This window comes from Aythya ferina (assembly GCF_964211825.1).
Source record: "Aythya ferina genome assembly, chromosome: 28".
NCBI lineage: Eukaryota > Metazoa > Chordata > Aves > Anseriformes > Anatidae > Aythya > Aythya ferina.
Genome location: NC_140325.1, coordinates 3,018,351 through 3,044,726, shown reverse-complemented (window position 1 = coordinate 3,044,726; position 26,376 = coordinate 3,018,351). Strand labels below are relative to the sequence as shown.

The window sequence follows — 26,376 nt, the reverse complement described above, 5'->3', positions numbered from 1 at the left end:
GGCTGCTTAAGAAAGGCCGCTGGGGGATCCCTGGGCCAGCGCAGGGCCGGCCTAGGCCTGAGGGTAGAGGAACGGGGAGGCCGCGGGGGCTGCTGGGAGTTGTAGTCCGTTTGCGGGGGGTTCGCTGCGCGGGCTGCTGGGAGTTGCAGTCCCCGGGACTCGCTTTCCCGGCGTGCCCCGCGGCGCTCGGCGGCGGCTATGGCGGCGGTGGCTGCGCGGCGGAGCTGAGGCCTGCGGCGGTGAGACGGGGCCGGGGCTGGCGGGGGGGGGACGGGGACACGCAGGAAGGCCCTGGGGATCCTCCCGGGACCGGGGGGAGGCTGCAGGACCCTGCTGTTCCCTTTCCCGAGCCGGGCTCGCAGGCAGGGCCTAGTCCCCGGTGCCCCCCCACGACCCCCGGTTCTCCCCGGTGCCCCCCCCTCAACTCCCGGTTCACTCCCGGTGCCCCCCCCCACTGGCCCCCGGTCCCCCCCCGGTCCCCCCTGGCCCCTGGTTCTGCCCGGTCCCCGGTTTTACCCAGTCCCGGGTTTCCCCCCGGCCCCCGGTTCTGCCCGGTCCCCGGTGTCCCCTCCCGGTTGTCCCCCCCCCCGGCGACCCCCGCTGAGCCCCCGTCCCGCAGATGGCTGGAGAAGTGGCGGACAAGAAGGACCGGGACGCGTCGCCCGTCAAGGAGGAGAGGAAACGCTCCCGGTCCCCGGACAGGGACCGTGACCGGGACAGGGACCGCGACCGGGACCGCAAGGGGTCCCCCGGCAAGGATAGGAAACGACACCGGTCCCGGGACAGGAGGCGAGGCAGCCGCTCCCGCTCCCGGTCTCGCTCCAAGTCGGTAGATAGGTGAGCCCTGGGAGCCTCTTAGCGAACCGTTCTCCCCCCTCGGGGGTCCGTGGGAGCCCCAGGAGGGGCTGAGGAGCTGGACACGGGGGCCTCACCGTTACCGTCCCCGTCCTCTTCCGCAGGGACCGCCGGCACAAAGACCGAGATCGGGACCGGGGCAAGAAGGACCGGGACCGGGAGAAGGATGGGCACCGGCGGGATAAGGACAGGAAGCGCTCCAGGTGAGCGTCCTCTTGTTTTGGGGTCGCTACGGCCCCGCTTTGCTGCGGTGTGGCAGCGTCCCGGGCTCTGCTCCGGGGGGATTTCCCCCATCGGAGGGGACCGGGTGGGCCCGGGGCTGTGTTCAGTGCCTGATTTCCCCCCGTTCTGCTTTTCTGGGAAGCTTGTCCCCAAGCAGGGGCAAGGACTCGAAGTCCCGGAAGGAGCGGGACTCAAGGAAATTGGAGGAAGAAGAGGAGAACGCGCTGAAGAAGGAGAAGGTGAGGAGCGGGGCCTTGGTTCGCAGCTCCTGCAGCGCTCGGGGTGCCTCTGCTGAAGGAAACGGCCCCCCCCAGGGGCTGTTAATGATCTGGCCCCACGTTTTCAGGCCCAGCCCCTGTCCTTGGAGGAACTGCTGGCAAAGAAGAAAGCTGAGGAGGAGGCAGAAGCGAAGGTAGGAGGGGGAGCCCTCCCTTCCCACAGAGTCCTGGCTGTGGCGGCTGTACAGGATGGGTGGCTGGAGTGGGGCATCGTGTTCTAGGGTGGCCAGGCCAGGTTTGAGCCTTTTTTTTTCTTCCTTCCACAGCCCAAATTCCTGTCCAAGGCAGAGCGGGAGGCTGAGGCTTTGCGGCGGCGGCAGCAGGAGGTGGAGGAGCGGCAGCGGCTGCTGGAGGAGGAGAGGAAAAAAAGGAAGCAGTTCCAAGAAATGGGGAGGAAGATGCTAGGTAAGGTGTCATCCCTGCCTGCTGGGTGCGAGGGGCTGTGCTGGGACCCCCCCGGAAGCCTCCCCAGCCTCGCTGGGGGGTGCTGGGCCCCTCTGAGGTCCTTCCCCTGCTCCCCAGAAGACCCCCAGGAGCGTGAGCGCAGGGAGCGCCGGGAGCGCATGGAGCGGGAGACCAACGGCACGGAGGACGAGGAGGGCAGGCAGAAGATCCGGGAGGAGAAAGACAAGAGCAAAGAGCTCCACGCCATCAAGGTGACGCTTGGGGGCTGGCCTCGGGGGCGCTCTTGGGGGCCGGAACGCCCGGGTTCCTGCCCTGCTGATGCTCTGCTGCCCGCAGGAGCGCTACCTGGGAGGGGTGAAGAAGCGGAGACGCACGCGGCACTTGAACGACCGCAAGTTTGTCTTCGAGTGGGACGCGTCGGAGGACACCTCCATTGACTACAACCCGCTGTGAGGGCCTGGGGGTGCCCCGGGAGGGTACTGGGGTGCCCCAGGGGGGTGCTGGGCAGCCCCAGCCCTCCTCCTAACGCTCCTGCCCTCCCCTAGGTACAAGGAACGGCACCAAGTGCAGCTGCTGGGCCGGGGCTTCATCGCAGGGATCGACCTGAAGCAGCAGAAGAGGGAGCAGTCGCGTTTCTACGGGGACCTGATGGAAAAGAGGCGAACCCTGGAGGAGAAGGAGCAGGAGGAGTGAGTGTGCTTAGCTCTGGGGAGAAGCTGGGAGGACACAGAGCTGGGGGGTGGCAGCGGGCTGCAGCGTGTCCCTCTGGAGGTGGAGGGACAAATCCCGTGTCCCCAGAGGTGCGGGGTGAACCCTGTCCCCTTTTCCTGCCCCCCACTCAGGGCCCGGCTGCGGAAGCTGCGGAAGAAGGAGGCCAAGCAGCGCTGGGACGACCGCCACTGGTCCCAGAAGAAGCTGGACGAGATGACAGACAGGGACTGGCGGATTTTCCGCGAGGATTACAGCATCACCACCAAAGGGGGCAAAATCCCCAACCCCATCCGCTCCTGGAAGGACTCCTCCCTCCCTCCCCACATCCTGGAGGTCATCGACAAGTGCGGCTACAAGGTGGGCGCGGGGAGCAGGGGCTGCTGCTGGCAGACCCCGGCGGCCCTCGTGGGGAGCTGGCTCGCAGGATCGGTGCTCCTGGCTCTTTTTTTGGGGTGATCCATGCAAAGGGGAAGTTCTGCTCCCAAACCTGCCTCTCCCCTCTGCAGGAGCCCACCCCCATCCAGCGCCAGGCCATCCCCATCGGCCTGCAGAACCGCGACATCATCGGTGTGGCTGAGACGGGCAGCGGCAAAACGGCCGCTTTCCTCATCCCCCTGCTCGTCTGGATCACGACCCTGCCCAAAATCGACCGGTGGGTGGGACGGGGGGCACGGGGACGGGGTGGGACGGGGCATGGGGACGACGAGGTGGGATGGGGCACGGGGACGATTTGGGACGGGGCACGGGGACGCTGCGGAGGGGGTCAGTGCGTCCCCATGGCCTCATCCTTTCTGCTCGCAGGATCGAGGAGTCGGACCAAGGTCCCTACGCCATCATCTTGGCCCCTACTCGAGAGCTGGCCCAGCAGATCGAGGAGGAGACCATCAAGTTTGGGAAGCCGCTGGGCATCCGCACGGTGGCCGTGATCGGAGGGATCTCCCGCGAGGACCAAGGCTTCCGCCTGCGCATGGGCTGCGAGGTGAGGGTCAGGAGGCCCCACAGGGTCCTGTGGGGGGCTCTGGGGGCAGCGCCAGCCCCCCCGTAGGGGCCAGGTCCCAACCAGGCCGTGGACATCAACCCTCTGGCCCCCAGATTGTCATCGCCACGCCGGGGCGTCTGATCGACGTGCTGGAGAACCGCTACCTGGTGCTGAGCCGCTGCACCTACGTGGTGCTGGACGAGGCGGACCGCATGATCGACATGGGCTTCGAGCCCGACGTGCAGAAGATCCTGGAGCACATGCCCGTCACCAACCAGAAACCCGACACGGACGAGGCCGAGGACCCCGAGAAGATGCTGGCCAACTTCGAGTCGGGGAAGCACAAGTACAGGCAGGTGGGTGCGGGCAGGAGCCCGGGGTGGAATTTAGGGTGCTTCCACCAGGCTGCGGGGTGGAGAAGGGACAATTTGGGGGCTTTGGGGACCGGGATGAGAGAGCTGGGGCTGCGTTCCCACCCCACGGGGCCTCTGCTCACTGCTCTGATCCCTCGCAGACCGTGATGTTCACGGCCACCATGCCGCCGGCCGTGGAGCGCCTGGCCCGCAGCTACCTCCGCCGCCCCGCTGTGGTCTACATCGGCTCCGCCGGCAAGCCGCACGAGCGGGTGGAGCAGAAGGTCTTCCTCATGTCGGAGTCGGAGAAGAGGTGCGGAGAGGAGGGGGCTCAGGGGGGTCGGGGGCGTTTTGGGGGCGAGAGAGCTCCGTGGAGGGGGGGAACGTGGGATCCTGGAGAGCGGAATGGCTCACGGGGCACTGCAGCTTCTCCCCCCGTGCCTGACTCTCCTCCTCCCAACAGGAAGAAGCTGTTAGCCATTCTGGAGCAGGGCTTCGACCCGCCCATCATCATTTTTGTCAACCAGAAGAAGGGCTGCGACGTGCTGGCGAAGTCGCTGGAGAAGATGGGGGTGAGTGGGGGCCTCACCCTTTGGCAGCGGTTGTCCTCCCACAGCCTGTCCCCCTCTCTTCATCCCTCAACCAGAAGCTTTTGCATTTTGTGGTGCTGTCCCCAGGCCCCACAGGTCCCAGTGACTTGTCCTGGGGCCAAATCATCACAGGGCTTTGACCCAGTCCTGTCCCTGGTGTCCCTCTGTTGTCCTCCACACCGTGGCAGAGCCATGGGAGCGTGGACACCCCCCAGCTCCCCTCCAGTCCTCCCAGTCCCCATTTCCACCCCCTGCTGACCCCATTCTCGTCCTGCAGTACAACGCCTGCACCCTGCACGGCGGCAAAGGGCAGGAGCAGCGAGAGTTCGCCCTCTCCAACCTGAAGGCTGGGGCCAAGGACATCCTGGTGGCCACGGACGTGGCCGGCCGCGGTATCGACATCCACGACGTCTCCATGGTCGTCAACTACGACATGGCCAAGAACATCGAGGGTGAGTCCGAGGCCTGGTTTTGGCTACGATGGTTCATTTTTTTTGGAGGATTGGGGTACGGGGTGGGGTGGCCCTGCCTGACTCTCCCACCCCCCTGCAGATTACATCCACCGCATCGGGCGGACGGGCCGGGCGGGGAAGAGCGGCGTGGCCATCACCTTCCTCACCAAGGAGGACTCCACCGTCTTCTACGACCTGAAGCAGGCCATCCTGGAGAGCCCCGTCTCCTCCTGCCCCCCCGAGCTGGCCAACCACCCCGACGCCCAGCACAAGCCTGGCACCATCCTCACCAAGAAGAGGCGGGAGGAAACCATCTTCGCCTGAGGCCCCGGGGCTGGTGTTTGCCTCTCGGCCACCCCTTTGGGGACAGCAGGGCCACCGAGGGCCGCCGGGACTTTGCTGGCTGCTCCTTCCCCCAAACCCCAGGCCCCGGTGCAGCCAGGACTGCTGACAGCAAGGATTGGGGCCGGGACTGCCCCAAAACGTCCCCTTTGTGCTCCCCGTCCCTCTCCCTGCATTCACCGTGGACTTGTGGGGCTGCCGGAGGCTTTTTGGGGGCAGGTTCCTCCCTGCCCCCCTGTTCCCCAGGCAGGGTCGGGGCTGGGATCCTTGCGCTGGTTTGTAGCCGGGGCTGTCCCTGGAGCTGTGTTCCTTTCCTCCCTTTTTTAGCGAAACCTCCACGCTGCGGGAATAAACCTGCAGCTGCGTTGCCAGACGTCGCCTCCCCGTGCTCTCTGTTCCTGTGGCACCTCCTCGTGTCCTCGCCGGCCTCTCCCTGCACCCTGAGGTGCTCGGAGGTGGCCGTGCCCCTAAAAGAAGAGCCTGGGACCCGTCCCTCACCCACCCCCGGCTCCCCAACCGCCAGAAAACCGCCACACCGCTGCCTCCGAGCACGCTCGTGTTTCTGAAACAAGTTACAGGGCAATTCAGTGCTTTCTACAAAAAGAAATTATAACAAATCTGTGGCTCCCACCCCTTCCCCTCCGCCGGCTGGGGACGGCTCCCTGCGGGGGGAGCAGCCGCCGGCTGAGGGCCGTGGGCGCTGTATTTACAGGACGGCGGTGACGTGCGGGGACCAGGGGGGTGGGGAGGGGGGGCAGCGAGTGCAGGCGGGGGGCAGCAGCCCCCTGTGGGGTCCAGCAGCCCCCTATAGGGTCCAGCAGCCCCCCCATAGGGTCCAGCAGCCCCACAGGGGGTCCCTCTGTCCCCCTCTGTCCCCCCTGTCCCCGGGGGGAGGAAGCGGTTTGGCTACTGTGAACTGGGGGGGGGGCAGGGGGGGGAAATCGGTGCAGAGCGAAGCAACTGGTGCGGCCCCCTCCTCCTGGGGGGGTCCCATGCAGGGGCAGGGGAGGGGACAGGCCCCGGGGGGGGGGGAGGTGAGCGCTGTCACTGTCCCCTACATCTTCAGGGCAGCGGGATGGGGGGGATGCTGCTTGAAACCGTGCCCCCCCCTCCCCCTTTTACCGAGCCTATGAGTCCTTTTTTTTTTTTTGGGGGGGGGGGGGCCCTCTGCTGATGGTGGCTGCCCTGCGGGGAATGATGCTGGGGGGGGGGCCAGGCGGGGAAACTGAGGCAGGGAGAAGGCTTGTGGCTGCTCTCGGGTCACCAGGAGCCAGGGAGGGGGTTGGTTTTTGTTGGTTTTTTTTTTTTTTGGGGGGGGGGGGGGCCCTGGCATCCTGGCCGCCGGCCCCCTCCTGTGCTTATTATGGCTGAAGACGGTGCCCGGGGCCAGGCGCCGGGAAGCTGCCGCTGCCGAGAGGAGTTCCCCGAGAGAAGGGGGGAAGATTGTCTGAGCACCCCCAGCGCGGGGCTGGGGTTGGGGTAAAAAAAAAAAAAAAAGGGCGGCGAGGACCCAGGGAAGGGGCCCCCAACCCCTTTTCCCCTTTTTTTTTTTTTTTTTTCCCTTCCCCTTTTGCCCACCCGCCCTAGTAGCTGTCCTTGGCCCAGGGCCGGCTGCGCTGCCAGTTCCTGTCGTGGTCGCGCTCGGGCGGGCGCTCCAGCAGGCGCTCCTGCGCGGCGGGGCCGGGGGGGCCGTGCAGCCCGCTGTTGTGATGCCGGTGGGGTTGGTAGAGGTCGGGGTAAGGCTCCCCGTACTCCTCTTCCTCCTCCAGGTGCCGGGAGCCGCGCTGCGAGGAGGCCGCCCAAGGTTTGGGCGAGGGCTCGCTGGCCTCGTCCGAGGGCATCAGGCTGTCGTGCTCCAGCGGCGAGTGCTCGCCCCGCTCCCCCAGCAGCTGCTGGCTCTGGGGGGGGGGCAGAAACGGGGCTGGGGGGGGGCGCCCCTTTCCTTTTAACCCCTCCAGGGGGTGTCTGGGGGGGTTGGTTTTTGGGTACCTGCAAGCCTGGGAGGCTGGTGGGCGAGGGCACGGCGTGCGGGGCGTGCGGCGGGTGGTGCGTGGCGCGCCAGTACACCTCCAGGTACTCGGCCAGGTGCTCGCAGGCGTCCTCCAGCTGGTTCTCATCCAGGATGACGTCGAAAAGCTCCTGGGGAAGGGCAGGAAGGAGGTGAGGGAGGGCACGGGGAGCCGCCCCCCCCCCCCCAGGGTTTTTATCCTGGGGTTTGGGAAGGGGTGGGGGGGGAGCTGCGGGCTCACCGGGGGGCACTGCACCAGCTTGTCGGCTGCCATCATCTGCACGTTGAGGTGCTTCACCTGCGACTTGCCGCGGGATTTGATGAGCCGCTGCAGGACCTGGGGGGGGACACAGGAGGGTGAGAGGAGCGTGGGGACGAGCCGGGACCCCTCCCCAGAGCCCCAGCCCCCCCCTCACCTTGGGGGAGGACACCTTGACGTAGACGATGATGGGCGCCAGCGAGGTTTTGGCCAGCTGGGCCGGGTGGTTGATGGTGTCGGCGTCCAGCACCACCAGCTGCAGGGACTTGGCCAGCTCGAAGATGCGCTCGATCTCGCTCTGCACCTCGGCTTGGGGAGGGCCGGAGAAGACCTTTTAGGCCCACCACCCCCCCCAGGGGAGACCCCCCCCTCGATGCCCCTGGCCCCTCACCGATGCTGGAGCGGGTGGTGGAGCGCTCCAGGATGGCCTGCTTGCCCAGGTTGTTGAGGATGGAGCGCTTGGCCAAGGAGAGGTCGGCCGTGATGTGGGTGATGGAGATCCTGCGAGAGGGGGGGGGCAGAGGCAACGCTGGGGGGCCCTGCTCTGCCCGTATGTGGCAGGGGAAGGGTCTGGGGGTCTGGGGGGGGGCTCACCTGCCGTCAAATCTGTGCTTGAGGAAGTCGAAGAGGGCTTTCTGCATCATGTCGGTGACCTGCGGCGGGGCGGCCGCGCGGTGAGCCGGTGGCAGATGGCAGCGGCGGGGAGGTGGCAGTCATGCGGTGCCACCCCCCCCCCGGCAGCCCCGGCCCTGCCATCTGCCTGCCACCGGCACGGAGAAAATCTGGGGGGGGGGGGGACAGGATGGGATGGGGTAGGACCCCCCCCCCCAAAAAAAAATACCTCGTATCCTTTCAGCGAGGGTCCCACCAGCACCACCGGCCGCATGGAGGGGACCACGTCGTAGGGTGGGATGTGCTGCGTCTGCGGGGGGGGGGCGTGGGGATGGGTCAGTGCTCTGTGATCCCACCCCCGGGGGGATTTCGGGTGTTCTGACCCCCCCCCCAGCCCCCAAATCCTCCCCCCAGCCCCAAAACCCTCCCACCCCCAGGGGGGTTTCAGTGAACCTGGGTGTCCTGACGCCCCCCCAGCCCCAAAACCCTCCCAACCCCAGGGGGATTTCAGTGAACGGGGGTGTCCTGACCCCCCCCCAGCCCAAAAACCAGCTGGGGAGAGGGTTGTAGCCCCCCCCCCCAGCCCCAAACTCTGCCTGCATCCCCCTCCCCATCTCCCCCAGCCCCCTCCTGGGGCCTCACCTGCTTCTGCTTCTGCTTGGCTTGGGGGGGGGGGGGAGAGAAAAGACAGAGGTTGGTGACAACGCAGTGGACCCCCCCAGACCCCAAAATATCCCCTGGACCCCCCCACGCCCCCCCCCGACCTTCCCTTACCTAAGGAAGGGGGAGGCGATCGCCGGTTCCCGCTGTCGCCGAGGCCCAAGGCGTTGCCAGCTCTCCTGGGGCAGACAGGAGGTGAGTGGGGTCGGGGGGGGGGGGCAAGATGCCGGGGGGGGCCCGCTCCCTACCTGGCTTTCTGCTCCTGTTTGAGCCTCATGGCTTCCAGGCGCTGGGGGCTGGGGATGAAGGCGATGTCCCCCCCCTCCTTCACTAGGCGCCCGATCCACCAGTCATTGCTGTATTTCTGAAAAGGTGGGGGGGGGGGGGGAAGGAGAAGGGTTGGGGGGGCCCTGATTCTGCTCCCCCCCCCCCAAAAAAAAGAAAACGAACCCCTTCTCACCTCCTTGATGTGCAGGAAATCTTTGGCTTCGAAGTTGATGGCGGCTCCCTGCACCGGGCACTCCTCGTCCAGCGCCCCGCAGTAGCTGACATTGGTGCGCACGGCGAAGGCGACCGGCTTGTGCTGGGGAGGAAAAGGGGGGGGGGGGCTCAGCGCCTTCCCCCCACCCCCAAAAAATAAAGAAACGAGCCCCCCCGTCCCGTACCTTGGCCCTCTCGAGCTGCTGCTGGGCCTGGCTCTCCACCTCGCGCCGGGCGCTCTCGCGATCCTCCTCGAGGGACACGTCGGAGTCCAGGGACGGGCGGCTGGTGTAGGAGTCGGCCGAGCCCTGCGGGACGGGGCTGAGTGCTGGGGGGGCTGCGGGGACCCCCCCACAACGGGGTGGGGGTGTCCATGTCCCCCCCACCACCTCCCAGCAGGGCCAGCCCGGAAAAGGGGTCCCCGGTCCTCCCCATCCCGCTTTCGGCATCCCCGGTGCCACCAAACTGGGGGCCCGCGCGTGGCATCAGCTCCGCGTGCTGGGGGGGGGAAAACCTAGAGCCCCCCCCCGGTATGGGATGTAGGGCAGAGCTGGGGGCTGTGGGACCCCATCCTGTGCCCCCCAACCACGCCGTGGCCCTGCCCAGGTCCCCCCCCCAGCCCCATTCCCCATCCCCAACCCTGGGGTACCCAAGTGCGGGGCCTCGCTGCGGCCCCCCCTTGGTTTTTCCCCCCCCCCGCCGGCAATTAGCGGCTGCCTGCTGCGCCCGGAACAGGCGCAGAAGCTGCAGTGAAATATTTATAGGTGCCTGGATGTGGCTGAGCCCCCCCCCCCCCGCGGCCCCCCGCCCGCCCCCCCCCACCCCCCCCGAGGAGCTCCAGGCCCTGGCGAGCTGAGCTCAGCAACGTGGCGCGCCCCCCCCTCCCCCCACGCCCCCCACCCTGCGCATCTCAGCTTCGCTCATCCCCGGGGGGGTGGTGTTAGAGCCCCCCCCCCCCCCCCCAAACACAAGCAATATGGCTTTCCCAGCATGGCCCCCCCCCCAACATGGCCTCCCCAGCACGCCTCCCACCCCCCCCCCCCCCCCAGCATCTCAGCAGCCCCCCCTCAGCATCCCCAGCGCGGCGTCTCCATCACCGCCCCCCCCCCAAAAAAAAAAACCCTCGGGGGGGGGGGGGTCCGCGGCCACGGAGGGGTTCGAGGGGGGGGGGCACCTGCCCCGTGGGGGGGGGGGAAGGGGGGGATAGCGGCGAGGAACAAAGGGCCGGGGGGGGGGGGACACGAGGGGCGACACAAGGCGAGGGGTGACAGCGGGCACGGCCCCCCCCCGCCGCGCACGGATTCCCCCCGGTCCCCACATCGCGATCACGGTGTCCCCCCCCCCCCCCCCACGGTGCCCCCCCCCCCCTCCTCCCGGTACCGGGCCGGTACCTCGTTGAGCAGGAAGGTAGCGCTGGAGTCAGAAAACGACATAGACGGGGCGAGCCGAGCCGAGCCCCCCCCCGCCCCCCCACCGCCTCCACCACCACCACCCGGTTACCGGCACCGGCTCCGGTTCCGGCTGCGGCTCGGGCTCGCCTGGCCCTGCCCGCTCCGCTCCGCCGCCCCTCCCCGCCCCTCCCCGCCCCCGCCTCCCGCCGCCCCCCCCCCCCTCCCCAAACCCCCCCCCTCTCCCCGCCACCTCCCCGGGGCTCCCGGAGCCGCCGCCGTGCTCGGGGCCGCCCCCGCCGCACCGGGATGGGGATGGGGGAGATGAGGGGGGGGGGGGGACACACCGGGGAGGGGGGCGGCTCCTTATTCCCCGAGGGGGGGGGGGGGTTACGGACCCTCTCCGGTGTGCCCCCCCCCCCCCTCCACTATCCGCCGGGGGTCCCGAGCGGCTCCGGTGCTGAGCACCGGGACGGGGCTACCGGGGAGGGGGGGTCCCGGGGCAGCAGCGGCGGGGCCGTGATGGTCCCCCCACCCCCCCCGGAGCCCCCCTCGGCCGGTGGTACCGGGGGGGGGGGGGCGGTGTTGGGAGGGGGGGCCCGTGGGTACCTCCATGCTCCGGTGCGGCGGCGGCGGCCCCGTCCTGCCCCGAGCCGGCAGCAGCCCCGTTCTGCGGGCCGAGCCCTGCGGCGGGGCCGGAGCCGCTCCCGCCCCCCCGCCGCGCCCCCCCCGCCCCCGAGGAGGGGGGCAGCTGCGGCTCCCGGGGGACCGGGCCGGCCCGCCCCGTTACAGCACGGCGGGACGGGTACCGGAGGCACCGGGCCGGCCCGAAGCGGGGAGCCCTCGGGTGATGGGGGGGGTGTGGGGGGGGGACGGGTTCGGTCCCGGGGGGCACCGGTACCGGCCCCGGGGCAGCGGCGGGGCCGGGCCGGGCCCTCTCCGAGGTGCTGAAGGCACCGCAATGGGGTCGGGGATGGGGCGTACCGGGGGCTCCGGGAGTACCGGGAGGGGGGCAGGAAGCACCCTGCGGGGGTTACCGGGTGCTCCGACCACCCTGAGACCCCCCCGGGCCGTCCCGCGCCCCCCATCCCCTCCCCGGTGCTCCCCGGTACCCCGGGCGGGGATGGGGAGGGGGCGCCCGGTACCGGGGCGAACCGGGACGGGAGCGGGACAGGCTACGGGAGCGGGGGATGGGGGCGGCCCGGGGACACCCCCCGGGATCCTGACGCTGCCTCAGTTTCCCCGGTGCCGCCCCCCACCCCCCCCCCGGCGCCGCAGTGCCGGTGCCCGGCCCGGCCCTGACGCAGCACTCGCTATTTTTAGCCGCTGCGATGCCACCGGAGCCCGGTACCGGAGCCGGGCTCCGGTCCCGGGGCGAGGGGGGGGGGGGATGAGGTTGAGCACCAGCCGGTCGGGTCCCCGCCGTACCGGGGGGGGCGAGGATTTATTTATTTTTATGGGGGGGGGACACAAAAGGGAACCGGGCGCTCCCCCGGCCCGTGCCTTACTGCGGAGCCGCAGCGCCGCCGCCCCCGAGAGCGAGCCGGGGAGGGAGGAAAAGGGGAGGGGGGGGGGGGGCAAAAACGGGGCTGGCGGGGCTGCCCCGCCCCGGTGCCGGTGCCGGTGCCGGTGCCCGCTCACCTGCCTGCGGAGGATGCTGGAGGTGGTGTCGGACGAGGTGCTGCCGTCCGAGCGCTTGAAGCGGCTCTTGCGCTTCGGCAGCCTCCGGGGGCTCTGCGAGGGGATGGGGATGGGGGGGGGGAGCGGCGGGGGCGGCCGGTGAGCACCGGGAGGCACGGCCCCCGCCGCTGCGGCGTTACCGGCAGCCCCCCCTCCCTCTTTCCCCCCTCCCTCCCCTAAAAGAACCGAATCGAACCGAGCCGAACCGAACCGGACCCTGGAGGACCGGGAAGGCTCCGGCTCGCTCACCTGGAAGGAACCGGGAGCTGCGGGCTGCGGCGGGCCGGACATCCCCGGCGGCACCCCCCCGGGATCCCGGCGGGGCCGCCCCGCACCGGACCGCGGCGCTCCGCCGGGAAGGGCCGCGCCGCCGCCGCCGCCGCCGCCACCGCCACCGCCTCGCTCCGCATCACACGGGGCCGCCGGGGCGTCCCGGTCGTCCCCGCCCCCGCCTGCCCGCCCCCGCGCCCATCCCCGTGGCGTCCGGCTGCGCCCCCGGAGCTGGGCAGCCACCGGGCGGCGGCGGCGGCGGGGGCGGGGGGGGGCACCGGGTTACGGCTCCTCCCCGCAGCCCCCGGTGCTGCCAGGCCCCGGTGCCGCCGCCGTACCCACGCGTGTCGGTGTCCGGACCCCCCCCCCCCCCCACTCACACACACACACCCGGTTCTGTCCCCGTGTCCCCGCGTGGGGTCGTGCCCGGGGTTTGGGGTGCTCACACCGGGTCCCCCCCCCCCCAAAAAAAAATATCCCCGGTGTCCCCGGGGCTGGCCCCATCCTGCCCGGCCCCGCGGTGCTGCGGCATCGCCGCGAAGCCGCCCGCGATCGATGGAGGCGGCGCCGGGGCTGCTGCGGCCCCCGGGGGGGGGTGGGAGGGAGGGAGGGGGGCAGCGGGGCGGGGACCGGCCCCAGCGGTCCCGGGGGGGGGGTCGGGATCCGGCCCGGGGAGGAGCAGAGTGGGCAGGGGCAGGCCCGGGGAGCTCCGGCACGGCCGAGGTTTGGGCTGGGGAGTGCCAACAGGGGCAGGATGCGGCCCGGGGAGATCCAGTGGGGTCAGGATCTGGCCCAGGGATCCCCAACAGGGTCAGGATCTGGCCTGGGGATCCCCAGTAGGGTCAGGATCCAACCCGGGGAGCCCCCATAGGGTCAGGATCCGGTCCCAAGAACTCCAGCAGGGTCAGGATCTGGCCCAGGGATCCCCAGCAGGGGCAGGATGCGTTCCGGAGAGCTCCAGCAAAGGTCGGGATCTGGCCCAGGGAGCTCCATCAGGGTCAGGATCCAGCCCAAGAAGCCCCAGTAGGGTCAGGATCTGGCCCGGGGAGCCCTAGTAGGGTCAGGATCTGATCTGGGGATCCCCAGCAGGGTCAGGATCCAGCCCAAGGGTCCCAATCAGGGTCAGGATCAGGTCTGGGGATCCCCATCAGGGTCAGGATCCGGCTGGGGGCAGGACGGTGCCTCTGGGTGCCAACAACCAGGGGGGTGCAAGCGGCCTCCCTGGGACCAAGGACCCCCCCAAGCCCCCGGGTGCCCCCAGCCCTGGCCCTGTGCCGGGTGCTGATGGCCCCACGGGGACACGAGTGGCACTGCCAGCCCCCCCTTCCCCCCCCCAGCCCGGCGGCACTTCCTCACGGGGCCGCGGGGACACAGGGACAGCGGCGGCGCTGGTAATTAATGATTAATCTGCGTTCCCCGGGGCCCAGCGCTGCTGCGGGGGGGGGGATGGGGGGGTGCTGCTGTTAAGGGGGGGGTTGCACGACCCTTTCCTGGCCCCCGGGATAACGGGAGGGGGGCAGGAGGCCCGGGGCTGGACCCCTCCTGGGGCTGTGGGTGCCCCAAAGCCTGGTTCATGCCCCCCTGGAACTGGGGAGGGGGCAGCATGGGGGGGTGCCCTGCGCCCATAGGTGCTGGTGGGGGTGTGCGTGAACAAATTGGGGGGTGGGGCACGAACGAGGGGGTGTGCAAAGGGGTGTGTGCATGCTGGGGGTGCTTGTGCAAGGGGGTGAGCGTGCAAGGGGGTGCGCGCGCTGGGGGGGGCATCCGGGGTGCGTGGGTGCGGAGAGGGGGGGGTGCGCGTGTGCAAGGTCTGCGTGTGCAAGGCGATGCGCGTGCAAGAGGGGCCGAGCGCGCGTGCAAGGGTGCACGAGCGCGTGCGTGCGCGTGCAAGGGGGCGCGGGGATGCGCGCGGGGGGGGGGGGTGCGCGCGCGCGCGCGCCTGTGCGAGTGAGGGGCTGAGTGTGCAAGGGGCACGCACCGGGAGGGGGGTACGGGTGGGGGGGGGCGTGTGTGTGTGCGCGTGCCCGCGCGTGTGCGGGGACACGGCCGCGCGTGTCCCCGTTGTCCCCGCCATGTCGGTGCAGGCCGGCGGCGCGTGTGGCCGTGTCTGCGCGGCCCCGGGGGTACCGGGCCGCCCGTGCCCGCGCGCGCGCCCGCCGCCCCCGCGCGCCGCCCGCGCCTCCCCCGCCGCACCGGGCCGTACCGGGCCGTACCGGGCCGTACCGGACCGCCGCCTCTGCGCCTTTAAGACGCCGGCCGGGAGCGCCCGGGAGCGGATCCGGCCGGGGGGGCGGGCACCGGCCGGGGCGGGCCGGGGCTGCGGCCGGGACCGCGACCGGGGCCGGTACCGGGGGCCCGGCCTGGGCGCGGGATGGGGCGGCGGGGGCGCAGCGCGGCCGCCGTGTAAGAACGGGCGGCGGCGGCGGGGTCGGACCGGAGCCATACCGGGACCGGACCGGGACCGGACCGGGACGCGGGGCCCCGCGGGCGGTGGCGGCGGCGGCGGCGGCGGACACGGAGGTGAGCGGGGCCGGACCGGGCGCACAGGGCGCGGCGACCGGAGAGGGGGGACCCCCGGGGTACCGGGGCGGGGATCCGGGGCGGTGGCGGCGGAGACCGTGCCCGGGGCCGGGGCGCGCCCGGTGCGGCGGAGCGAGGGCCCCCGGGGCAGCGGGGGCTGAGCGGCCCCGAGGGCGCGGGGCGGTGCTCGGGGCTCCGGGAGGTGCCGGTGCCGGTGCCGGTGCAGCGGGGGCTCCTCGGGGCTCCCCGGGGTGGGAGGCGGGCGAAGGGCGCTGGCGGGGCCCGAGGCGTCCCGGGGTGCGGCGGCCGGGCCCGGGGGGGGTCCCCGCGGCCGTGCCCGGTGCAGGGGAGGAGGGAGGCGGCCGCCGGCTCCGGGGCCCGGCCCTTCCCGGCGGCCGTTCCCTTTGGTTGCGCACCCCGGGGCTGGGACCGGCTGCCACATCCCGGGTTGGGCCCCGGTGCCCCGGGGAGCCGTTTGGCCGCCGTTCAAGACAAACAGGGCCGGGACGCCCGGGGACGGTTCCAGTTTCGCCGCAGGTCACTGCGCCAGGGAGGCCGCGGCGGGGCCCAGCCTCGGCACCCGCCACCGGGCACCTGCCGCCGGCACGGGCACGGCACCCGCGGGGCTGGAGGGAGAGCCGGTGCCACGGTGCCGTGGGCTCCAGCTCCCCGGGGAGGGCCGGGTCGGGACGGAGGGGGGTCCGCTCGGTGCTTCCCGGAGGTAGCGGTCGGGGGTCCCGGAGGCAACGGGCCCCCGGTTTGGGTGCTGACCCCCGGGCGGTGCCCGCAGCATGTCGTGGTTCAGCGGCATCCTGGTGCCCAAGGTGGACGAGAGGAAGACGGCATGGGGGGAGCGCAACGGCAAGAAGGGCAAGCGCCCGCGCGCCGCCCTCTGCGGCCCCCGCTACATGAGCTGCCTGCAGGACCCTGAGATGGAACGGGGCGCGGGACCCCCCCGGGCCACCCCGGGGCTGCGCTGCACCTGGCAGGAGGACCACTACGGCAAGAAGGGGCCGGCGGGGGACCCGGGGCTCAAATCGGGGGACCTGGGCTTGGAGGACAGCGAGGCCAAAGCGCCCAAGGGGGCCGGGGGCCGCGGCGAGCGGCTGTCGGCCGGCGAGTGTTGGCGGCGTTTGCTGCAGGTCTTCCGCTCCAAACGCTTCCAGTCGGCCAAGCTGGAGCGGCTCTACCAGCGCTACTTCTTCCAGATGAACCAGAGCAGCCTGACGGTGCTGATGGGGGTGCTGGTGCTGGTCTGCGGGGTGATGCTCCTCTTCCACTGCCTGCCCGGCGCCCCGCACGTGCCGGCGGCCGCCTCGCTGGCGGGCGCCACGGGGCTCTTCCTGCTCCTGATGGTGCTGTGCAGCCGCAGCGCCTTCCCCCAGGACTACATGTGGGTGGTGAGCTACGTGGTGCTGGGGCTGCTGGCCGGGGTGCAGGCGCTGGGCACAGTGGCCGCGGCGCCCCGCAGCGCGGCCGAGGGCGTCTGGTGGAGCGTCTTCTTCATCTACATCACCTACACCCTGCTGCCCGTGCGGATGCGGGCGGCCGTGCTGGCCGGGGCGCTGCTCTCCGCCCTGCACCTCGCCATCGCCTGGCACCGCAACGCCGCCGACCCCTTCCTCTGGAAGCAGGTAGGACCCTCTCGGGACTGGGGGGGGTGCTGGTGGCGCAGGGCTGGGGGCGGTATTTGGGGATGGGGGACCCTCCCGGTTCTCCCCCAGTTCTCCCCCAATTCTGTTGGAGTCACCCCCTGGTTGCCAAATTGGCTTTTTTGCCCCTTCTGTGCCTGGAAGGTTCTGGATGCCCACTGGGGGGGGGGTCTGTGGGTGCTGCTGGCGGCATGGCTGGGGTCGCCCCCTCCTCCCCGCGCTGGGGCCGCGCACAAACCCTCCATTGTGGGCCGTGCCGGGGCGGGGGCACCCACAAAGCCCCCGTTGTGGGGCTGGCGGAAACCCCCGGGGGAAGGCAAGGGGCCAGAGAGCTTGGGGGGGGCGGGCCCCCATGGGGGTCTCCAAAGAGGGCACCGTCCCCCATTCTGCCCCCCAGGGCCAGGGGCACGAAGGGGGGGGCACAGGGGCTGCGTTGGCCCTGGGGCTGTGCATTCCCAGGCCCTGGCTGTGCTTTTTCCCCCCCCAGCTTGGGGCTGTCACCCTCGCCCTGCCTGGCCGGGGTGGGGGCCACGTGCTGTCCCCGTGGGGCTGGGGCAGGGAAGGGCGATGCTGGAGCCAATTCGGGTCAGGGGGCACGGGAGGGGACATCCCCCCCACCACCACTACCTCCTTTTCAAGGGGATGACCCCGCGTGGCAGGCAGTGGGGATGGGATGCGGTGGGAGCACCCCCCTCCCCAACCCCCCCCAAGCCCTATAAATAGCCCTGGCCCTGGTCCCAGGGGATGGGGACGGGGAGGGGGGAAACCGCAGCGCTCCCGCTGCAGCCATCTCCGCTTCCCGGCCCTCCCCCGGCTTCCTCCGCTTCCCGAGGGCCCGCGGGGCCTGGCTGCAGCCCCGTGCCCCCCCCAAAAACCTGCCCTGGGTCCCTGCACCCCCAGGTCCCCCCCTGTCCCCTGATCCCCCCGTGTTCCCCGTGCACCAGATCCCCAGGCTCCCCACGCTCATCTCATCCCCCTGGGCCATATTTTCCCCCATCCCCTTGCCCCGTGCCCCCCTCACCCCAATTCCTTGAGCCCCCACGTCCCCCTTGCAGCCCCCCCACCCCGGTCCTATCGGCAGCTCCCCTCCGCGCTCTAGAGCCGGGATTTTGGGGTGAGCTGAGGGGCTGGGGGGGGGGGGGTACGGTGCTGGTGGTGTGGGGTTTGGTTTGGGGGTCCTCGGTGGCCGCGCTGAGCCCCCCGTTGTCACCAGCTGAGCGCCAACGCCCTGATCTTCCTGTGCACCAACGTGGTGGGGGTCTGCACCCACTACCCCGCCGAGGTCTCGCAGCGCCAGGCCTTCCAGGAGACCCGCGGCTACATCCAGGCACGGCTGCACCTCCAGCGGGAGAACCGGCAGCAGGTGGGACGGGGCTGGGGACACCGCGAGAGCCTTGGGGAGGGGGTCCCGGGGACAACGGGGACCCCGGGGTGGCGGTGGAAGGGGTGACCCGGGGGCTGACGGGGTGGCGGTGGGCGCAGGAGCGCCTGCTGCTCTCGGTGCTGCCCCAGCACGTGGCCATGGAGATGAAGGAGGACATCAACACCAAGAAGGAGGACATGATGTTCCACAAGATCTACATCCAGAAGCACGACAACGTCAGGTACCCGGGGGGGGTGTGGGTGAGGTTTCGGGGGGGGGTGGGGGGTGGTGGTGTCCCCCTCCCCGGCCATTTCCAGCCCGTGCCCTTCCTCCCGGCAGCATCCTCTTCGCGGACATCGAGGGCTTCACCAGCCTGGCGTCGCAGTGCACGGCGCAGGAGCTGGTGATGACGCTCAACGAGCTCTTCGCGCGCTTCGACAAGCTGGCGGCGGTGAGCGGTGAGCCGGGGTAGGGGGTTCGGGGGTCCGGACCCCCCCGTCCTGACCTGCCCGGCCTCTCTGCTGTCCCTTTTACCCCTCCCAGGAGAACCACTGCCTGCGCATCAAGATCCTGGGGGACTGCTACTACTGCGTGTCGGGGCTGCCGGAGGCCCGCGGGGACCACGCGCACTGCTGCGTGGAGATGGGGGTCGACATGATCGAGGCCATCTCGTGAGTGGGGTGGGCACGGTGCCACCGAGACCCCAGGGGGCTGTGCCCATCGCTGGTGCTGGCATGTCCCCAGTGCCATCAGAGTCCCAAGGGGGGTCTCTGTTCCCGTCCCTAGTGCTGGTGTGTCCGCGGTGCCACCAAGACCATGCGTGTCCCCAAAGCTGGCACGTCCCTGGTGCCACTGAGACCCCAGGGGCTGTGCCTGTCGCTGGTCCTGGCACATCCCCAGTGCCACCAGAGTCCCAAGGGGGGGCTCTGTGCCTGTCCCTAGTGCCTGCATGTCCCCGGTGCCACCACAACACCACCTCAACCCCTCGTGTCCCCAAAACTGGCACATCCCCAGTGCCACCACGATCCCCGGTGCGCGTCCCCAGCCCGGTTTTATGCACGTCCCCGGTGCTGCTGCGCCCCTGGCTTCGTGGACACGGGGACACGACCGTCCCCGGTGCCCACGGGGGTGGTCGTGGCCGCCGGGTGACGTGGTGCCGGGGGGGGGGGGACCGTCCGCAGGCTGGTGCGCGAGGTGACGGGGGTGAACGTCAACATGCGCGTGGGCATCCACAGCGGGCGCGTGCACTGCGGGGTCCTGGGGCTGCGCAAATGGCAGTTCGACGTCTGGTCCAACGACGTGACCCTGGCCAACCACATGGAGGCGGGGGGCAAAGCCGGGTGAGCCGGGCAGGGCGAGAAGGGGCTGGAAAGGGGGGTCCAGGATTATGGGGCTGGTGGCAGCAGGGCTCAGTGCCTTTTTTCTCTCTGTCCTGGACCCCCGCAGGCGCATCCACATCACCTGGGCCACGCTGCAGTACCTGAACGGGGACTACGAGGTGGAGCCGGGCCACGGCGGCGAGCGCAACGCCTACCTCAAGGAGCACAACATCGAGACCTTCCTCATCGTGGGCTGCAGCCAGAAGCGCGTGAGTCAGCGGGCTGGCAGGGGGGGGACACGGGGACAGACAGGGGTGTCTGTGGGGTGCCCCCCTCACGGCCTCGTCGCCCCGCAGAAGGAGGAGAAAGCCATCCTGGCCAAGCTGCAGCGCGCTCGGGCCAACTCGACGGAGGGGCTGGTGCCACGCTGGGTGCCCGAGCGCTCCTTCTCCCGCACCAAGGACTCCAAGGCCTTCCGGCAGATGGTGAGCGGCCCCCGGGGGGTTTGGGGGGGCACTGGGTATGGGTCCCCCCCCCGCCGTAGCCGTATCAGCCCCCTGACACCTTCCTGTGGCTTCCCCATCTGCGCCCGCAGCACTTTGCTGCTTCCTCCTCCTGGCCACAGCCGGGATTCCCTCAGTGTGTCCCCCCCCCACATCCTCACTGGGGGCAGGACCCCCTCATCCTGCCCTTACGGACCCTTGGGACCCCCCCCCCATTTTTTGCCAGGCTTTGGGGACCCTTGGGGACGTCCCCAGGCCTTGTCACTCTTGTGACTCTGTCCCCTGTTCTTGCTGGTGACTTTGGGGATGTCCCCCCCAGGGTCACCCCGGGGGTCTTTCCCCCATCCTCACCAGCCCTGGGACCCCCCCCAATCCTTGCCAGTGCCCCTGATGCCCCCCCCTCACCTCCCTTGTGTCTCCCCAGGGCATTGATGACTCCAGCAAGGACAAGTAAGTGCCCCCAACACTCAGTGCTCGGTGTTTTGGGAAGGGAGCCGAGCCTGGGGGGGGGGCACAAAGAGCCTTGACCCCCCCCTTGCCGTGCCCCAGCCGCGGTGCCCAGGAGGCCCTCAACCCCGAGGACGAGGTGGACGAGTTCCTGAGCCGGGCCATCGACGCGCGCAGCATCGACCAGCTCCGCAAGGACCACGTCAAGAAGTTCCTGCTCACCTTCCAGACACCCGATCTGGAGAAGAAGGTGGGGACCCCATTGCACCCCCCCCATTGCCCCCCCCCCCTCCCCTTTATCCTAACCCTATTGTCCCCTTGGTCCCCTCCACCCCCTTGGGTCACCTTCGTCCTGGCCCCGTGGTCCCCTCCATCCCAGTCTGGGGTCCCCTGGCCCCTCTCCATCCTTTTTGGGGCCCCTCTCCATGCTTTTTGGGGGCCCCCTCTGTCCTTTTATGGGATTTCCATCCCATCCCAACCCCGTGGTCCCCCCCCCGTGTCCCGGCTCACCCTCCTCCTCCCCGCAGTACTCCAAGAAGGTGGACGACCGCTTCGGCGGCTACGTGGCCTGCACCCTGCTCGTCTTCTGCTTCATCTGCTGCCTCCAGTTCTTGGTGTTTCCCCCGTGAGTGCCACGACCCCGCTGCCCCCATTTTTTCCCCCCCCCCCCATCGCCCCCACCACCTCTCACGGCCGCCTCTCCCCGCAGCTCCCCGCTGATGCTCGGCGTCTACGTCGGCATCTTCGTCCTCCTCTCCGCCATCCTCTTCGTCTGCGCCATCTACTCCTGCGTTGCTGTGAGTAGCGAGTGGGTGGGCAGCTCGCGTGGGGGGGGCCCGGTGGTGCCTGACAGGTTTTTATTTATTTATTTTTATTTTTTTTTTTACCCCCCCTCCAGCTCTTCCCCGCCGCCCTGCAGCGTCTCTCGCGGGCCATCGTCCGCTCCCGCGCCCGCAGCACCGCCATCGCCGTCTTCACCGTCCTCCTCGTCTTCGTCGCCGCCTTCGTCAACATGGTGAGGGCTCGGGGACGGGATTCGGGGTTGGGACACGTGGTGGGGGGGCTCGGGGCTCACCCCCTGCCTCCCCCCATCCCTCCCAGTTTGCCTGCAGCCGGGTTCCCCTGCGGGACTGCGCCGCCCGCGAGCTCAACATCACCCCTGCGGCGGTGGGGCCGTGCCAGCTCCGTGCCCTCAACCTCTCGCTGGGGACCCCCCCGGGGCCGTGCCGCCCCCACGGGCTGGCCTGCGACTTCCCCGAGGTGAGCGGTTGTGGGGTGCTGGGATGGGGACACCCCCCCCCCCCCCGGCCACGGGATCCCGTTGGGGTGCTGGTGTAGGGCAGCCAGTGGGGGCCCTCGAGGGTGCCGGGTGCTGGCGTGGGGTCCTGAAGGTGTAGGGACCCCATGGGTGCTGGTATGGGGTTTCTGAGGGTGTAGGGTGCTGGCACGGGTGCAGAGTCCTTGGGGTGTGTTGGTGGGGGGGGGTTGAGTGAGTAGGGTACCCCCCCAGGGTCCTTCCTGTGTCCCAAGGGTGCTGGCACAGGGGTGCAGGGTGTCACCGTGAGGTCCCCAAGGGTGCTGGCACGGGGTCCTTGAGGTTATAGGGTGCTGGCATCCACCCCTATGGGTGCGAGGTCCTTCACGGTGCTGGCATGGGGTCCTTGTGTGTGCAGGGTGCTGGCACGGGGTCCCCACAGGTCCCATGTCCCCAAGGGTGCTGGCACGGGGTCCTTGAGGTTTTAGGGTGCTGGCATCAGTCCCTATGGGTGCAAGGTCCTGCACGGTGCTGCATGGGGTCCCCATGGGTGCCATGTCCCCAGGGGTGCTGGCACGGGGTCCTTGAGCTTATAGGGTGCTGGCATCAGCCTTTATGGGTGCAAAGTCCTGCACCCCACAGGTGCCAGGTCCCTGCAGTTGTGGGATGGGGTGGGGGTGCCCACGGGTGCCACCGCAGCCCCGCGCACCCCCCTACCCGCGTGTCCCGTGTCCCCCCCCTTCCCCCCGCAGTACTTCACCTACAGCGTGCTGCTCAGCCTGCTGGCCTGCTCCGTCTTCCTGCACATCAGCAGCATCGGGAAGCTGCTGCTGATGGTGGCCATCGAGGCCACCTACCTGGTGCTGGTGGAGGGTCCCCAGGCCGCCCTCTTCGACAACGCCGACCTGCTGGTGGTGGCCAACGCGCTGTGAGTGTCCTCCCTGGCCCCCCCCGGGGGTCCCGTGTTCCCCCCCGGTTCGGGGTCCTCACCCCGCTGACCCGATCGCCCCTCTGTCCTCCCCGCAGGCCCTTCTTCAACGTGACCCAGGGAGAATGGTGAGGGGGGAACTGGGGGAACTGGGAGCAGTGGGGTGCTGGGAGGGGAGGGGGGAGGCAGCGGGAGGGACTCTTGGGGGGCTGTGCTGGGAGGGAGGGAGTGTTTTTGGGGTCTTTGTGTGTCCCTTTGGGGTCTTTGTGTGTTCCTTTAGGGTCTCCGTGTGTCCATTTAGGGTCTCCGTATGTCCCTTTGGGGTTTTTGTGTGTCCCTTTGGGGTCTCCACATGGCACAGGGGCATCTTTGGGGCTCTGGGCACATCTTTTGGGGGCTTACTGGGGGCTCGGGGAGCTTTTTTGGGCTTTGGGTTCACCTTCGGGGACGCCTCGGGTCTGGTTACATCTTTAGGGGTGCATCTTTTGGGATGTGGGTGCATTTTGGGGGGGTCTGGATGCATTTGGGGGGGGTCTGGATGCATCAATAGGCTCCTGTTGGGGTACAACCTTGGGGTCCGGTGCCCGCTGCCGTGTCCCCATCCCCACAGGGGGGCCCAGAGGCTGCACCCCCAAGCCCCCCTACCCCACGCCGGGGGTCGTGGTGTGCTCAGCCTTGGGGGGGGCTCCTTCCACAGCCCGGCAGAGGGCAAGGTGGCCCTGCGCTACGTCACCCCCGTCGTCCTGGCCGTCTTCGCCCTGGCTCTGTACCTGCACGCGCAGCAGGTCGAGTCCACCGCCCGCCTCGATTTCCTCTGGAAGCTGCAGGTACCGAGGCGGGGGGGGGGGACAAAAAACCAGGCACGGGGACCCCCCGCATCCCCCCGGCGTGGCTCCAAGGGGTGTCGTGGCCACAGGCGACGAGCGAGAAGGAGGAGATGGAGGAGCTGCAGGCCTACAACCGGCGGCTGCTGCACAACATCCTGCCCAAGGACGTGGCGGCGCATTTCCTGGCCCGCGAGCGGCGCAACGACGAGCTCTACTACCAGTCGTGCGAGTGCGTGGCCGTCATGTTCGCCTCCATCAGCAACTTCTCCGAGTTCTATGTCGAGCTGGAGGCCAACAACGAGGGCGTCGAGTGCCTGCGGCTGCTCAACGAGATCATCGCCGACTTCGACGAGGTTGGCCGCGGGGCGCGTGGCAGGCCGCGGAGGGGGCGCGGGGGGATGAACCCCAGGGGGGTGAGGTGTGGGGGGACTCCTTGGGGTCTCCTTGGGATTCCTTGGAACTCCTTGGCTCCCCTTAGGGACTCCTTGGTGACTTTTGGGCACCCCTTGGGGACTCCTTGGGTCCCCTTGGGTCCTCTTGGAGACTCCTTGGGGACTCTTGGGTCTCCCTTGCCGCCTCTTGGGTCCCTCTTTGGTCCCTCTTGCATCCTCTTGGGTCCTCTTGGGGTCTCCTTGGGTCTCCTTGGGACTCTTTGGCTCCCCTTGGGGACTCCTTGGTGACTTTTGGGGTCCTCTTGGGGTCTCCTTGAGGACTCTTGGGTCCCCTTGGCTCCCCTTTGGGGACTCTTGAGGTCATTTTGGGGACTTTTGGAGACCCATGGGGACTCCTTGGGTCCTCTTGGGGACTCTTGGGTCCCCTTGAGGACTCCTGGGTCCCCTTGGCTCCCCTTTGGGGACTCTTGAGGTCCTTTTGGGGACTTTTGAGGACCCTTGGAGATCCTTGGGGACTTTTGGGGACTCCTTGTGGACTTTTGGGGACCCGTGGGGACCCATGGGGACGGGGGAGGCCATGGAGCAACACACGAAGGAGGCCGAGGAGCACAGGGCCGGGCCACGTAGACCCCAGCGGGGCGGTGACGGAGCGCTGCGGGTGCTCGGTGGTTGGGGGGGGGGGGAGGCACAAAACCGGTGCTGTGTCCCCCCCCAGATCATCAGCGAGCAGAAATACCGGCAGCTGGAGAAGATCAAGACGATCGGCAGCACCTACATGGCGGCCTCGGGCCTCAACGCCGCCACCTACGACCGCGAAGGCCGCAGCCACATCGCGGCGCTGGCCGACTACGCCATGCACCTGATGGAGCAGATGAAGTACATCAACGAGCACTCCTTCAACAACTTCCAGATGAAGATCGGTGAGCGGGCCCCCCCCGTGACCCCCCCCAGACCCCATTTCCCCCCTTTCGGCTGCCCCTTTTCCCCTGTTTGCCCCAATTTTCCCCTCTTTGCCCCAGTTTTCCCCTTTCCTCTCTCCCCTTTTTGCTGCTGCCCCCATTTTCCCTTTCCTGGCCCTTTTCCTTTTCCCCTTTTTTGCCCCCCCTTCCCCTTTTTTGCCCCCCCCCTTCCCCTTTTTGGCCCCTTTTTCTCCTTTCCCCTTCTTGCTCCCCCATTTTCCCTTCTTTGCCCCCATTTTCCCCTTTTTGCCCCCCCTTTCCCCTTCTTGCTCCCCCCATCCCCCTCTTTGCCCCCCCATTTTTTCCCCATCCCTTTTTCCCTTTTTTTGACCCTCTTTTTACCCCCCTTTCCCCTTTTTATCCTCCCCCTTCCCCCCCTCCCCACCCCATTGCTTCTACGTCTGTCTGTGTCTGCGTGTGTTGCGGGGGGGGTGTCCTTGACACTCTGCCTCCCCCCCCGCCCCTGTTTTGTCCCCCCTTGTCCCTCCTTGTCCCCCCCCAGGCCTGAACATGGGCCCGGTGGTGGCGGGGGTGATCGGGGCGCGTAAGCCCCAATACGACATTTGGGGCAACACCGTCAACGTCTCCAGCCGCATGGACAGCACCGGCGTCCCCGACCGCATCCAAGTAAGCCAGGACCCGGGGGGGGGGGACACGGACATTTTCCAGCCCCCCCCAAACCCCCCTTACTCACTTTTTTGCCCCCCCCCCCAGGTGACCACGGACCTCTACCAGGTGCTGGCGGCCAAGGGCTACTCGCTGGAGTGCCGGGGGCTGGTGAAGGTCAAGGGCAAGGGGGAGATGACCACCTATTTCCTCAACGCTGGCCCTGGGGGGGGCAGTTAGGGCCCCCCCCCCCGCCCCCGACCCCCTCCCTTTCAGCCTGCTCCGGGCAAAAAAAAAAAAAAAAAAAAAAAAAAAGCGAAAAAGAGGAAACCCCCCCCACCAAAAAAAAAAAAGGTTAAAGGAGGGAAAAGCCAAAAGGGAGGGAAAAAAGGGAGAAATTGGGGGCGGGGGGGGCTGGGATCTGCCCCCTCCTGACCCCAGGCGCTGTTTTTTGGGGGCTGCCCCCCCCCGGAATGGGGGGGTTGGGGCTGCTCCCCCCTGCAATGGGGGGGTTAAGGGGGGGTTGGGGAGGGGGCAAGGCGCAGCCTTTATTGAAATTCGCCCCCCCAGTGCCAAAGAGGGGGGGTGGGGACCCCTCCCTTGCCCTCCCCTCCCCCCCCCCATGGTTTGGGGGCCGGGGGGGGGTCCCCAGCCCCCTCTGTGCCCCCCCCCCCAAGCTCTGAGGGGGGGGGTTGGGGGCACGCTCTGCAGGGGGAGGGGCAGCCCCCCCCCACCTTTTAATGCAAAAAAAAAACGACTGAAGTGACTTTTTTTTTTTTCATTTTTCCTTTTATTTTTTATTTTCAAGCAGCTGGGGGGGGGAGGGGGGGGGCTCAGCCCCTTTACCCCCCCCCCCCCACCGCGGTACGGCCCCCTCCCCCCTCATACCCCCCCCCCTCCCCCCCCCAAACCCCTTTATCCTGTACAGATAAATTATATAAACGCACTTTGATACGAGCCGTGCCGTGCCCTTGGGGGTCAAAGGGGCGGGAGGGGGGGGGTCAAGGGGTTAAAGGTCAAAGGGTTAAAGGTCAAAGGTCAAAGGTCGGAGGGTTTGGGGA

General features: G+C 69.3%; 3 protein-coding genes across 9 annotated transcripts; 2 read left to right on the top strand and 1 right to left on the bottom strand.

Moving 5' to 3' along the window:
* Nucleotides 1–129: 129 nt before the first annotated feature.
* On the top strand, nt 130–5,560 carry DDX23 (DEAD-box helicase 23). Of its 2 annotated transcripts, none has more exons than XM_084500089.1 (17): nt 130–239; nt 620–837; nt 960–1,058; nt 1,220–1,316; nt 1,424–1,489; nt 1,622–1,760; nt 1,881–2,011; nt 2,097–2,209; nt 2,306–2,449; nt 2,603–2,828; nt 2,978–3,123; nt 3,273–3,450; nt 3,564–3,806; nt 3,965–4,116; nt 4,267–4,375; nt 4,671–4,845; nt 4,946–5,560. In XM_084500089.1, the coding sequence occupies exons 2-17, from the start codon at nt 620–622 to the stop codon at nt 5,167–5,169; spliced, it is 2,460 nt and encodes an 819-aa protein (XP_084356215.1). In that variant the 5' UTR covers nt 130–239; the 3' UTR covers nt 5,170–5,560. The 2 variants fall into 2 exon arrangements, with proteins under 2 accessions (XP_084356215.1, XP_084356214.1); XM_084500088.1 differs by having other exon boundaries at nt 1,878–2,011.
* CACNB3 (calcium voltage-gated channel auxiliary subunit beta 3) lies at nt 5,164–14,987 on the bottom strand (the record flags this gene model as incomplete). 6 transcript variants are annotated; one of them, XM_084500094.1, is made up of 14 exons in its annotated part: nt 5,164–7,085; nt 7,177–7,326; nt 7,437–7,532; nt 7,612–7,763; nt 7,846–7,955; nt 8,049–8,107; nt 8,296–8,376; nt 8,709–8,728; nt 8,841–8,905; nt 8,975–9,090; nt 9,187–9,309; nt 9,392–9,514; nt 12,236–12,328; nt 14,748–14,987. In XM_084500094.1, the coding sequence occupies 14 exons, from the start codon at nt 14,985–14,987 to the stop codon at nt 6,771–6,773; spliced, it is 1,743 nt and encodes a 580-aa protein (XP_084356220.1). In that variant the 3' UTR covers nt 5,164–6,770. The 6 variants fall into 6 exon arrangements, with proteins under 6 accessions (XP_084356220.1, XP_084356221.1, XP_084356225.1 ...); XM_084500095.1 differs by having other exon boundaries at nt 8,841–8,902; XM_084500099.1 differs by lacking the exon at nt 14,748–14,987 and adding an exon at nt 12,524–12,645.
* Nucleotides 14,923–26,272, top strand: ADCY6 (adenylate cyclase 6). Its single transcript, XM_084500087.1, has 22 exons — nt 14,923–15,064; nt 15,855–16,698; nt 17,930–18,079; nt 18,199–18,320; nt 18,419–18,530; nt 18,623–18,750; nt 19,261–19,419; nt 19,526–19,667; nt 19,755–19,883; nt 20,326–20,351; nt 20,451–20,598; nt 20,876–20,973; nt 21,058–21,145; nt 21,247–21,363; nt 21,450–21,608; nt 22,356–22,531; nt 22,630–22,659; nt 23,229–23,358; nt 23,448–23,711; nt 24,466–24,670; nt 25,212–25,336; nt 25,424–26,272. Exons 2-22 carry the CDS (start codon nt 15,856–15,858, stop codon nt 25,553–25,555), a joined length of 3,483 nt encoding a protein of 1,160 aa, XP_084356213.1. The 5' UTR covers nt 14,923–15,064; nt 15,855; the 3' UTR covers nt 25,556–26,272.
* Nucleotides 26,273–26,376: the final 104 nt, after the last annotated feature.